At 39.7% G+C, this 14,169-nt stretch overlaps 1 protein-coding gene across 4 annotated transcripts in view; it reads right to left on the bottom strand.

Annotated features, from left to right (window-relative positions):
* The window catches only part of LOC122844618 (granule associated Rac and RHOG effector protein 1-like), a 34,021-nt gene extending 19,852 nt beyond the window's left edge, over nucleotides 1-14,169 (bottom strand). The window contains exons 1-2 of one of the 4 annotated variants that reach the window (XM_044140260.1): nucleotides 14,088-14,169; nucleotides 1,792-3,162 (exon numbers count right to left, since the gene is read on the bottom strand). In XM_044140260.1, the coding sequence (XP_043996195.1) occupies nucleotides 1,792-2,280 (489 nt within the window). In that variant the 5' untranslated portion in view covers nucleotides 2,281-3,162; nucleotides 14,088-14,169. Of the gene's footprint in view, nucleotides 1-1,791; nucleotides 3,163-5,785; nucleotides 5,809-13,171; nucleotides 13,195-13,419; nucleotides 13,588-14,087 lie in introns of those variants that run through there. The other 3 variants (XM_044140289.1, XM_044140270.1, XM_044140279.1) reach the window with 3 other exon arrangements.

Raw genomic sequence — 14,169 nt, 5'->3', positions numbered from 1 at the left:
TTCTTCAAATTGAATTCTATTTTGTTTCTTGGAGAGTTTTTCTTGTTTTTAGTGGCGTCTTAGTTTAAAATAAAATCCCTCCTGGCTTCCGGACTTGGGTCACCCTGCGAATCCACTTAACTTGGAGTCTCTTTTTCCATCACAACAGTTTAATCTGTAAAACTGCATAGAGTCTCACAGGTCGCCAGCATGCCTTAAAATCTCCATTAAGCATGGAATAAACCAACAAACAGCAATCCTTCCCAAGAATCATTCCAGACACAGCGTGGGTGTGGTGCCCACATAAAAATAGACAGACTTTGAACAGGTTCTATGTAAAATACTTTTTTAAACCTTTACTAAAAAAAAAAAAAAAAGATTACTAGCAAGAAGTTAACTTCAAATTTGACTTCATACGCAACTTCGTAAATGCTTTAAGCTTTTCAATCATTTAGTCCAGATGTTTTGCTGGGGGCCCTCTAAGAGTGATGTAAACTATAATGACCCCATGCTCAAGGCTTGACACTGTCAACATAAGTTGTTCAACCTGACTTCATGAACCCAGTGACCTGAGCTTTAAGTCGGTTGAACATAACCGAGATCTAGAACAAAAGCTCAAGCAGGGGTTTCCAGGAGAATTTCCTCCTGACATGAGAGCAGCCCCTGCTTATAGAGTAAAATGTAAAAATATATCTATATTTGGATCAATCTTTTACAGATACTGTTAGAAATTGTAAAAAGAAAAAAAAACATATGTGTATCCCATTTGAATCTGTTTTTAAATTTTACTAGAATAGTTATAGCAAGGTATTTATTCTCCTATTGAGTAACCCTCATACAATATTTAACAGTCTGCACATCATCAAATGCAAGACTGCAGAAATATGGTGCAGTCTTTAGGTTGGCAAAACGTGGCTTCTGTTCTCACATCCCTCTTGTTTTTCACACCTCACCCTCGGCGATATTGACACTGGGCGTGAGAACCCGGTTTGAGCCAGGAAACACTGATTCATAGAGCCAGCCTTATGACAGTGGGTGGCTAAGCATCTTTGCACCATATCTAGAAGATGAAAAATAAATGAGTTATCTCATGTTTGTGGTGCTTATCTGTTCTCTTTTTTTCTGTTTCAATAGTCACAAATTGGCATAATTGTTTGGGAAACATCAAAAAGCGATAGAAATAATCACTGTGTTGTCTTATCTAATCTTACATATTTTATATTTTCTGAACAAGCTATTCTATTCTTTGGATTGAATTTTATTTGTCAAACAGAAAGAAATTCACTTGTTATGGAGAAATCATGTATTTCTTTGTTGATTGCCCTGGGTCCCTAGGGTCCCACAAGACTCCGTTCTTGAAACAGCTATGTTCACATTTTATATTAAGGATTTGTCAAATAGCAGATTTGCTGATGTCCAAAAAATGATTTTTATAACAAAAAAAGTCCAAGACACATCTTTGATTGTTACATACTGTAAATAACATACAGGAGGGTATTTTACTTAATACTTTTGCTGTACTTTTAATCAAGAATATGATATTGCGCGGTATTGTTGAATTGTGATGATCATATCAACTGATTCATTTTCCTGACACTTTTCTTACCATAACATCCGCACGTTGCTCCAAACTGCCAAAATTTTTCATCCTCAATTCTAGATCCAATAAGATTATAATGCTAATGTGTTGCATCTTCATTCTATACTTTTCCACATGGTGATTATTGTATAACCAGTTGATCATTCTGAAATCAATTTAAAAATATGGAACTAAATGTTGTGTTGAGGCTCTGATTCTCCATTATCACGTACCTCAACATCCTGCAGGCTGAAGTCGTTCTGGTCTTTAAAGTTAGCGGCCCCGACACTCAGCTCCATCAGCATCTTGGCAATCTCAGGCTTTATTGCTGCAGTCAGCCTGCTGGCCGCCTCCATGACGTGTTCCTGCACGTCCTTCAGTTGCATAGCTGCTTTGGAATAGTGAGAGTTCCTGAACACGCTGCTGAACAGGTCTGTAAGGAAGGCGCTGGCCCTGCAGAACACGTTGAGAGCATCCAGATATTTGGAGATGCCTTGCTGGATGTCGGCAACAGCAGTCGTGGTGCCAGAGCTAGGTGGGTGGCAGCTGCCAGGAATGCCCACCCCAGTGCCCATGGGTGAAGAAGTCAGAGAGGCGCTCAGGGTCCGGCTCAGCTCAGGCATCTGGTACTGCTGGTGCTGCTGCACTTTCTGCTTGGACCCGCCAAGCAAAAAGCGACGCTTGTAGTCCATTTTACTTTCCTGTGCACTACAACAATACATAGGTGGTGCAACAGCACCGGAAGCTTCTGTCTTTTGTCGTCTGTTTTCCACAGAAAGCAGTCTGGGCCAGTCTCACAAAAACACTCAGTCCGAGAGTCCTTCAACTAGTCAAGTTAAGTCGAGAGACAGCTCATGGATTCCACCTGCCAGAGGTTCATCTCAGTGTGCCTTGTAAAGGGGCAATAAAATAAAAAAAAAAAAGTGTGATTGAAAGCCGACAGGCTGAGTAAAACGTTTACATGCAGCCCTGCTGCAGATTCTTCATGCCTAGCTTAGAGAACAAGACACACCCCAGCCTCTCGGTTTCCAGCTTAAAAAAAAACTATCATAATAGAGAAGGAAAGGTATCACAACAAAGTCTTAAAGTGCATTAACTTTCCTTCAGAATGGGAAAAATATTTCTAATACAGTATACAACATTTACATATGTATTTACATATATAATCTTATACCAGCTTTACACTAGTAAAAGTAGAAAACTCATTTAAAAGCTAAAAGCAAAAAATGCATCCATGGAAAAAGACACACTGGTCAACAGCACACAGGGGAAAATGACAATTCTTAAAAAAGCGAATAAATTCTGGAGTCAGAAGATGTGACTGTTTTGTTTTTAGTGGGAAGCAAAAAGGCAGACAGATCCAGTCCGTCTCAAATCCTTTTCACGAAGCAGAACGCTGCAGGCAGTGAGCGCGTGGCCAGCTGTTGGCTCTGTCTGCCTGTCTGAAGTCTCCCAGCAGCGTCCCGGTGTGTTCCCCGTCTGCTGGCTGAGGTAGATATTACCCACGGAGGAAACAAGTGTGCTTCCAGATCTTGCCGTTTTCTGCGGATGCAGATTAGAGCGACGAAAGCACAAATGTATCTGTAAGGCCTCTAGGTCATCTCCTGAGGGAGGAAAAGGCAGAGCAACAGATGATAGGGTTAGCATCAAGTCAGACAGGAAGGATGAGCTTCATCTCATCTGCTTCACTGGTGCATAAAACAAAAACACATACATTCAAAAGGTCATTTTCAAAGTAATAAGAAATATTAATTATGTTATCACAATTATGAGCCGGCAAACACACTTGTAAATATGATTTATGGACAGCCTGTATGAAAAAATACTTTTATAAAAACAGAACTGAGATAAAAGTTTGACGTGGATGGAAACTCTTTATGTCAATGTCAATACAGTCATCAATTTTCATCTATTTTGCAAGAGTTTTGTTTCCTTTTTTGCTGTAAGACAAAACACACTTCTCATATTTCATTACATTGTTGGCCACAAATCATTCAACATTTTATATCTAAATTCACAGTACAACAACTTCCTATAGAGAACCATAACAAATAATTCCAATCTACTGCAATATAATATAAAGTCTATAGTTTTGCTTTATTAAACAATGAGGTATACAGAAGAATGGCTTAAGTCCTACTTCTCTGAGCTCTGCAGTAATATCTTATTACAGCTGTGGTTTTAATGTTGTGCATTTTTAGACGATTACTAACATTTTTTTGCATCTCTGCAAGAAAAGAAAAACTTTCAAGCAGTGTCTGATTTAGCAGAAAGCAGCTGCAGAGACATTCCTGCAAGACACCATTGTTGGAAATCACTGTGGGGTCTTTGAGTTTTACATAGTGGGAGTCACAATACTCCCATTCTCACTCATCCATCTCACTCTGGCCTCTACACTTGATTAGAAATATATTACTTTATACTGTCAATACCAAAGGCGGTTCAATCTCACTCCTTTTTTTTAAGAAATGTAACTCAGATCTAACAACACAAAACTACTTGTAGAAAATTTGTGGTTTGTATGAGAGATGAAAGATTTTCTGAACCAAAAGCTTTTTTGCAATGCTGTTCTTTTTCTCTATACTGCAGATATTTTGCTCTTAGTCATACTAAAATATTAGCTAATGGAACTGCAAACCATCCAGTCACCGAACACCAGGGTTATCACTCAGTAGAAAACAGACCATTATCTTCAGACGCCATGCTTAGAGCTCCCATGTTTGGTTACAAGGTAGAAAAAGCAACTTGCGGAAAGAGAACACCACCCCAATTTGATAACACCATCCAATGTGTCGTTACTGTGAGCTAAGCAGCTGTGTGGTCATCCCACATGTGCAACAGCTTCCATTACACATCTCCACCAGAATGTTCCTGACCTCTAAACCTCACTTCCTTTTAAAAACAGAGGCTATGGCAAGCAAAAAAATAAATAAATAAATAAATCAGGCCACCCTTATCTGTCTGGGACCAGCGCCGAGGGAAACCACTGACCTTTTGAATGGATGAGACAACATGTTTTTTTACTGTAACACGCATAAGTGTTGCTTTGCATCCCAATTATTATTTTCAAAAGTTCCTTTTAGGATACCTCAGTGACAGACACAATTAACCCTGATGCGAGCAGCATTAACAATTTTTTTTTGTTATTTTGGTCTGCCTGTGATTCATTATCCAAATACACAGGATGTGATGGTCCAACAGGCCACATTAGTGCCATTATATATTTTGACAAAACATAGATCCGATATCAAATGAATGCAATGCTTCAGGTTACGATGTTTTTTCATTTATTCAGAGGACCTTTCCCAGCTGTACTACAACTATATCCTTTTCATTATATCCTAAAATTATTTATTAAAACTAGACATCTTTAAACTGATGATGCAAACAAGGACAGGAGTGTGTGATGGATAATACTGTAAAGCTATACCAAGGTGTCAAAAATTAGAAATTTCTGACTATTTTTAAAAAACTGAGAATATTACCGCCAGATTTCTACATCGTTCATAAAGCTGAAAGATATTTTATAGATAAAACAAATAAGCAGCTAAAAGATTTAAAACATTCACATAATTAAAATCAACATATCCACATAATAAAGACTCAAAATTGATTGCAGTAGCTGCAAAATCTGGATTTTTATTTTCCTGCCAGGACATTGACAAAAATTTATGAACAATTATTAAGGTGGTAGACAATTAAATGTAAAAAATTAGCAATTTAGGTGCAATTACTAAGTAGTTTATTCTGAGACTCAGGGCAGTTATCTGGTGCAAGAGCGCAGGCCTCTTAATCCCTAGGATTACAGGCACAGCCAGAATCTGCAAGGTGCCCCACAATGCCTGCTGGTTGACATAGTTAATAGGATATTAGCCTTTGCAAGGTAAACAGTAAACCAGAGCAGAGAGAGCCAAGAGCCATGAACTCTATATTTTACACATTCCCCAGATAAAAAAGTAATATCAAGCAAATAATAAATAAAAGATAAGTTATTCCTGGTGTCAAACATTAACGTACATTTATATGACTGGTTTAATCGAACAAATGGTTTTGACGACACAGTAGTGTCACCTCCACCATGAGAGGATAATCTTTCAACAAGGAAAAATAAAAAAAATTCAAGCTATCAAACACAGAGAGATAACATACAACACACTTGGTAAGAAAATATAAATACAACAATTCCCAATAACAACAACTCATAAATTTGAAAGGCTGTTAAAGCACCTGTCACCTGAGCCATTGTCCAAGATTAATCAAAGCAGGTAACCCTGGGATACGTGTTTGTTCAAAAGGGGAAAATAAATCACCATGAAATGTTCAGAGTTCTAGCCCCTTCATTGTCACAGAAACACAAACCACTCTGACATGTGGCTAACATGTTAGCTAATCTATAAAAAAAAAATAAAAAAAAATACAAGCCCAGTTTTATTACACGGTTCACAGCTTTAACAATCTAATTCACAGTTCATTAAGCTTGAACACAGCAAGATTTCTGTTGTGAAGAGAACTCTTCACTTCCTGTAGGTAACGTTATTAGAGAGTGTCAGTGGTCTACATTTCCGACATTAATACAAACCTTGTTAGCAGAGGTTATTCCTTAACAAGAAGACATGGTATCAATATTAATGAAGTCTCTTGGCTTCTCAGAATTGCTCTGCTGTCTGCCAGCTTCCTGTTGCAGAAATCACACCCAAACACACACGTGTGATGGCAGCGTCTCTTTGGATGCACTGGAGCATTGCCAACCCACTTCAACATCCCTCCTTGAACTGGAGCTGCTTGGGGCTAATGTTAGCACTATTTCCCCTACTCACCAACATACATGTCAGCTGCTCAACTTCAACAGGAAGGGGGGTTAGGTTTCCTTCAGCCAGCTCCCTGTCGCCACCAACAAAAACGTCAAGCATAGAGTGACACTGGATATGGATATAAGTATGTAGTAAACCCCGTACCAAGAATGATTTCCTCCTGCTTAAACATATAGGTGTCTGCTTAAAGTAGTGCAAGTCTAGCAACAAGCTTCAAAAATGTCTGAGGGCACAGACAGGCATGGTCCTAACTAAGACTGCCTGACAAAAACTGATAAAATTACATGTGCACTAATTAACTCACCAGAGATGATTTGCAAATTTTCTCCTCATCGATTTTGACTACTTTCTATTATCTGATGATTATAAATCTGGGCAAACAATGATCAGGGGTTCCTCAAAACTTAGACAGTCAAGGAGTCTAAATCTGCACAGTAGGCAAATATGTTAAATACTGTAACGTCTATATCTGCCTCTGTAAAATATCAATTTGTCAACTGCAGCCTGTCAGAATATTAAACATCATGAAATTGTATCACAATAGTTCTTAAATTTCTGCACCCCTTGTTTGTTGGAATGTATGTTTTAAAACCCTGTTGTTTTAAATGGTGCTGAGTTGCTTATTAAGAGATGCTTGTCAGGTATGACTCATCGAGACCCCTAAAGGCTTCAGAGACCTGTTGACCTAGTTTTTCCAGGACTAGAAGTGCTCCTCAGCTCCAAGCTTATGTACGGCTGTTAAATCACAAGAAGGCGGCCTCATAGGTGGAGATGGGGCAGCTGTTACAAATGCTGACAGCTTCTTATCCATCTGCCACTGTGAGGCAAACACAAGCCCTCAGATGATTTAACCACAGGCCCAACATTAGCTCTCTCATGAAGTCTATTTTGGCCTTCACGGGCAAAACAGCTGCCCTAGAATCCACACTGCACTGTTTTTAGATGCTGCAAAAGGTTCAGTTCAAAGTAAAAAAAAAAAAAAAAAAGTTCTCCTCTACATCTGTTGTCAATGAAGCAAAGGAATGCAATTCCCCAGAAGCCTCTTTATGTGGATTCAAACAAACACAAAAAAGCAGTGAAGAAGAAACAGTGAGTGTGAAACCTTGCTGCAAAGTATCAACATCAGAACAAATATGTATGAATGTAGTAACTAGGTTTGGAAAGAAAAGGCAGAAGGATAGGGATATTTGGCAGGAGACGCTTTACTGAAGGAATTCGGAGCACAAAAAAGGTCACAGTAAAGTCTGACAATCAGCAGACAGGTCAAGGGGGTCAGTCCAAATGACAGGACAAGTGCCGTGAGCAACTGTGTGACAGGAGTGGAGCCAGGCTCCTTCTTGCCCACAAAACACAAGGAGTGTATTGTGGCAGGTCCAGTCTCCTCATACCAGCACATAGAAAAAAAACAGACTTGTACATGCAGCTGCACAACTTAGTGAGAAGACAAGAAGGAAAAGGCCTTGGCTGCCATAAAATATTAAACAAGAATTGATTTTTTTCTAGTCAGCATTGTGTTTATTCTGGATTTTGGTTTCGACGCTTCTTGTCCAGATTTGGTTTTACTCAAAACAACAAATCCTGCTTTTATCTGATTTTTGTCTTGCAGTTTGGAACTAAAAATACATTTCTTGAAGCTCTTTGATCCCAAACTTGTTCTACTTGCTTTTAATGAAGCTCAACCTTTTTTTTTGGGTGAACTACAGACAAAATCAAGAGTGAAACTGTTTGTAGTGCTGCAAAAGACCAGTGCACATACTAAATCAAGTTTATCTGTTGAACATATTCAGCTTTTATTTAGTAAATAACAATAGACTAGCAAGAAATAGTATGTAGTACAATTGACAGGGGCACAAAAGCCACCTGATAATGTCTCATCAGATTTGAACCAAGCTGCATATTTGAATAAAGCATAAACGTCTTTCAGCATTCACAAGTGAGCAAACAGAATAATCTCTGATATCCTCTCTAAATAGCAGTGTACAATAGAGTGTGCTTAGCCTGCTCAACCAGTGGATTTCAACAAGTGAGAGCTGTGATGAAAGGCTCTGACGTCAGATCCATTCATGAAAGTCTGGTGGTAGCCTATGGGGATGAAAATGCTTCCCTCAGCCTATATGGAGCAGGCTGTATTCTGGAGTTACAATTCGTGTTACATTCCAGCCACCAGGGAGCTATATTTTTAACCAGAACAAAACTAGATTGCAGACATATCCTTAAACATTCTTAAAAGCCTAATGAGTCACTAAAGACTAAGGAATTTATAAGCTCCATTGACTTTTGCTGAGCCTGAACTCAAATATGCTCAAGAAAAAGCATAAACGCCGCAGTGTTTACTGCAGGGGTTAATAAAGATAAGCATCACATTCTCTGAGAGCAGCCCTGATTCTTGTTCTGCAGTATTCGGTCATCGCCGATGCACGAGCAGTCACGCATTTCTCAGAGAACATTTGACTGCAGGGCAAATAGCCGACCACAAGCTAACACTGAATCTGTCTCCCAGGAGATGAGAGGGAGATTTCCCAGGCCACAAGCCTTCATCCCCCCACCCCTCCCGCCTTATCTATAAACCCTCTTGCTGCTTCACTGTGTGGACTAGTGAAGCAGCACTAGTCCACACTAGTATCAAAAAGTATCAAAATCAAAATTTTGATACTTTGAAAATGATAATTTTCAAAGATACTTTGAAAATGTTGCAAAGTATCTTTCACTTTGCAACATTTTCTTTATGCCTTGGAAAATGCTCGTTATGTGACGGAGTAGAGAGGTATAGAGAGCATTAACCAAAGCTGCAGCCAAAAGGCCCAGGGACTGCAAAGAGCAGTCAGGTTTGACAACCTTCAGTTATGCACTCCACATGTCAGCTTTTATGATTCCAACCATGTATAGGGCACAACACCGAGAAAGACAACACTCCACATCAACCTGAACACATCTTCACCCCCATACCAACTTTCAAATTACAGTTCAAGGTGGAACTAAAACCCCTTTAGATCCTAAACATACAGCCAAAGCTACCATAGAAGGGTTTAAAATAAACCATATTTGTATGCTAGAGTATCACAGTCAAACTCCAGACCTCCTGCTTCTGACTAGCATGTTTATTTCTATGCACGCAATACTAGGTTGAGGCTCCTTTTGCATGAATTAGTGTGTCAATGCAGCGTGACATGGAGGTGATCAATCTGTGGTTCGGTGTAATTGAAGCCCAGGTTGCTTTGATAGCGACCTTTGGATCATCTGCATCATTGGTTCTCATGTCTCATCTTCCTCTTGACAGATCAGGCCAGTTCACTGTCTAATGAATCACAGTCAACTGGTCATTGAACCAGCTTTTGGTTCCTTTGACAGTGTGGGCAGGTGCAAAGTCCTGCTAGAAAATGAAATCATATTCATAAAGCTTGTGGCGGAAGGAAGTATTAATTGCTCTAATATTTCCTAGTAGATGTCTGCTATGATTGTGGACTTTTAAGAAAAACACCTCATCACATCATCAACAACAGCAGATGACATGGCAACCCAAACCATCACAGACTGTGGATATTTCACACTGAACTGCAGGCAAGACGGAGGCACTTTTTCTCAAGACTTCCTCATAACTTTATTTTCATTCTTAAAAAATTATATAGACCACTAACCAATAATCCAATTCTTTTCTTTCCTTAGTAGCCGATATGTGGGATTCATCTGTTCGTCATGGTTCTTGATGCACAGACTCCAACCTCAGTCCACGCCTTAGAAGCTCCCCCAAATTCTTGAATTTTCCTATTCCTGCAACACTTTCTTCCATGAACTTTTTATGTTCATTTAATAATGACTTTTTATGGCTTACCCTCCTTGCGGAAGGTAGCATTGACCATTTTCTGGACATTTGCTAAATCAGCAGACTTCCCCATGTTTGGGTAGCCTAGTAACCCAGACTGAGAGACCATTTAGAGGCTCAGGAAACCTTTGCACGTTTGGAGTTAGGTACCTGATTAGGGTGTAACACCATCTGTTTCCTGTATTTAACTTTTTCACAATATTAAAATTTCCTGAGGCACTGAATTTGGAATTTTCATTTTCTGTAAGCCATCCTCATCAAAATTGCTAGATAAAGGTTAGAAACATCTCACTCAATGTGTAATAAATCTCTAAAACATTCATTTTCTGAATAAAAGAAATATTAAACTTTTCATGAGATGTAAAGTATCTTTCACTTTGCAACTAAGTTCTACTTTTTAGTAGAATACATAAAATACATTGAAATTTGTTACAAAATGTGAAAAAGTTCAAGCAGCACAAATACTTTTGAAAACCACTCAATGCAAGAGATGAAGGCCTCAGTTTTCAACAATTTTCAACAGTCTTTAGAGTTAGACAGTTGTATTGAAAACAAGCATGAAAGCACAGAAAACATAAAACATTGATGCACTGAAGGTGAACTAAGGTAGCTGCGTCATAATGCCAATCGTGCTGCTTTTACAAAGGAAGTACTTATGTGCTGTCCAAAGGTACATTCAAAGCAAATTTAACAAAACATTGTAACGGTCACTTTGAAAAATGTCTTAATAAAAAAAATGCTTCCTTTAACACAGTGTTTTCTGGAAGAAGTCGTTTTCTGTTGGTAAAAAGATTGGCAAAAGTTAGAAAACCAAATCTGGAAAACTCCATTTAGTTCTGCTAAGGAATTCAAAATACCAACATGACCTGATTTACCCCCCGCCCCCGCCCCCGCTCCATCTCCCACAGGAGACGCCACTGCAGAAGTCACCTGTATAATCTTAAACCGTGCACCAACAATAACACTAGAAAGCTCCTTTGTTTAAGGAAGCACCCCTGGAACTCCACCCGAGGCAAGCGCAAACAGTAATCTTGTGACTCTATGTTGACTTCCTCACACATGCATCCGGACTGAATATAAGACTGAGGAAAAGTGTCACTTCCAGTCGTATTACACGCTGGTGGAAAAACATGAGGCTGAGCAGCACCCCAATAGCTAACGCTGGCCTAACCTTTCAGATTACTGTGCCACCAAACACACTGAGCTTAAGCAGAGACAGGAATTTTATAGAGCCAAGCACGTACTTCCATGACGACACAACTAAGCCAGATGTCAACACGAGCAGTATGCTCGCAGCTTTTATGGAGGTGCACCAGCTTGCCAAACCCAACAACAACAAGGAAATTCCTCTATCTTTAACAGTTTATCTAATGCCAAAACTCTGTGTTTCCTTTTGGCATCAATTAAAACTACAAAGGACTTACGGTTAATATAGTATTACACTAAATTTAGTCTAAAAGCAGAAACTTTATAACAGGCCTTAGATTGACCGGGCAACCTCACAGTCATTTAACTTTTGACAGTGGGAGGAAGCTGGAGTATCTGATTGGTGGCACAGTTAGCACTGGCACCCTACAGCAAGAAAGTTCAGGAATCAGATCCCTGCCAGGGCCTTTCTGTGTGCCGTTATTCTCTCCATGCATGCATATATTCTTTCAATTATAAAAATGTTTACTAAATCAATTCTTCAATATCTGTTAGAAAATCATAGCTGCTTGAAATAACTAACATTTCCTTAAAACAACTAAAAAAGAAAAATCAGTATGATCACAAGAAAGCTCCTAGGTCTAGATTAGGGTATTGGCTTAAGACATTCGAGTTATAATTACCTCAAAAAGAAAAATTACTATATTGATATAAATGTTTAAAATAAAAAATGCGTAACTGAACATGGCTGTTTTAATTTAAAGCAGAAAAGCGACAATTATTCTTTCTACAACAAGCATGTTTATGCTTAGGATAATGTTATCCTAAGCATAAACATGGCAAAAGGTTGGATAAAAACAAATAAACATTTTCTAAATTTAGCAGCAACTCCTATTGACTGCATCACAAATTACTAAAACAGTAGCTCTAATCTCCAAATGGTTAATCAGTCGACTAACAAAGGTTTTTACCTTAAAAATAAGACGTGATGGGTGGAAGTCTGTGTTATTTTGCAATTGGAAATATTTCCAAACAACAAACTTTCTCATTCTTTCAGCCAACTAATCAGAAAGTCCACACAGTGGAGAAAAAAAACTTCTGTTAGTTTGGCATTTCATTAAATGCACTTTATTATGCCATAGAAAATGTTCCACGGAAATGTTTAAGTTTTGAAACCTTGGAATACTTTGACACTGGCCCATGCATAGTCTGTACCAACTGGTGAATTTCTAATAGCTCCACTTCAACCACACCCCACACGGTGTGAAGAAAAACTAAAGTAGATTCTACAACTTCACAAATAATTTTATCCGCATATGCAATTGCGTCAAATGCATAACTAATACTATTTGCACATTTCTAAAAGATGCTCTGCATTATTCTTCGCAGTAGTGATATGTGAAAAACAGCCAAAAAAGTCCCTACGCGTTGTGGTGCACATTCCAGATACCGATCTATCGAGCTATGATATCAGCGCATATTTTAACACCTGTAAGGTACTGTTGCTCTCTACATGTGACTTAAACCAGCAAGGGCACTCCCGCGACAACACTACCTAATGCTACGCCTTAATCCTAAATCTTCAGCTAAGCACAAAACCAACTATTTTGTTGAACTTGTCGTCCCAAAACGTTTCTTTTGCGACAACGTCACTATTTAGCAGGATGATGTGAGAATCCCCCCAAGCGCTCCAAGCCGGTTTCACCGAAACTCCCTTGAATAACATGGCACCAGTCATGGGAACACTATGTCGCAGCTATTAATAAGGCATTTTAACGCCCTAAATGCAGTGTCGCCGGGAAGGCTGCTGCGGTATCAGTGCATCACTGGGACAACCGTTTGAAGAGGCAGTGACAGCGGAACGCCGAGGCCTACACACACGGTCCGTCCACGGCTGGGTCCGTTGACACTCTCCTGGTGGACACACACAACCTCCAACCCCCATCTGATAGGGAAAAAAAGATCACCCGATTTCAGTTTCCCTCCCACCATCAGCCGACTAAAACTGTCAGCACGACAACAAAATGTGCCGCGACATGACGTAACCCCAGTCTTTGTCACCCGTTTGAATAACGTTTACCTACATCTCGTTTTTTCCTCGACTGGTCATCGCCGACAGCGGCACATAACTTCAGACCGAGATCGCCCAGGTCCGTTATCGGACACAACGACTAACTCGTCGTTTGCTGAGGAGGACACATCCTCTCGTATTTCCTGCTCTGCTTGGCTAAACGTAATCAAGATGTGGATGAAATCTGAGGCAGTGTGTGCCAGTGACAACAAAAATAAACGAGAGCGCCAACCGCTCCTCCTTCGCTAGCCTTCGCGGAGGCGCTTCTTCAGGAGGCATCATGCTGGAGTCTTGGGTACTAAGAAATGATCGTCGATACTCACAGAAACTTAAACTACATCCAAAATTATGCGGGAGATTCTTTCCCGATTCCCCGTAGAAATGCAAGTTTGTGATGGTAGCGAAAATCGCAAGTACGCTTGCGTGAGTGAGGTGCGTCCGATAATAGACGCATCGGGAATACATCGGTACTAAACAGGCTAGCCACGAAGCTAAGCCAGCAACTGTTAGCTAATCAGCTAACCCTCTGCGACACGAATGTAGGCGCTGCGAGAGAGAAAAACAAGCAAATGCTGACGGCCAGGGGGCACTTCTTTATTGTCTGTCGCTTTCATTGCGAAGAAACCTAACAGTCTCCATAAAACACATCAAAAATGTTAACTTAATCAAAGCATAGCTCACCAGCTCTTGGCATCCACCCTCTTGACAGCAAATTCCCTGTCTGTGTGTGACCGCAGTCAACTGAGAGTCAATAAGAATTAGC

The sequence above is a fragment of the Gambusia affinis genome, linkage group LG02 (genome assembly GCF_019740435.1).
Source record: "Gambusia affinis linkage group LG02, SWU_Gaff_1.0, whole genome shotgun sequence".
Taxonomy (NCBI): Eukaryota; Metazoa; Chordata; class Actinopteri; order Cyprinodontiformes; family Poeciliidae; genus Gambusia; species Gambusia affinis.
This window is presented reverse-complemented; position numbering and strand designations above follow the sequence as displayed.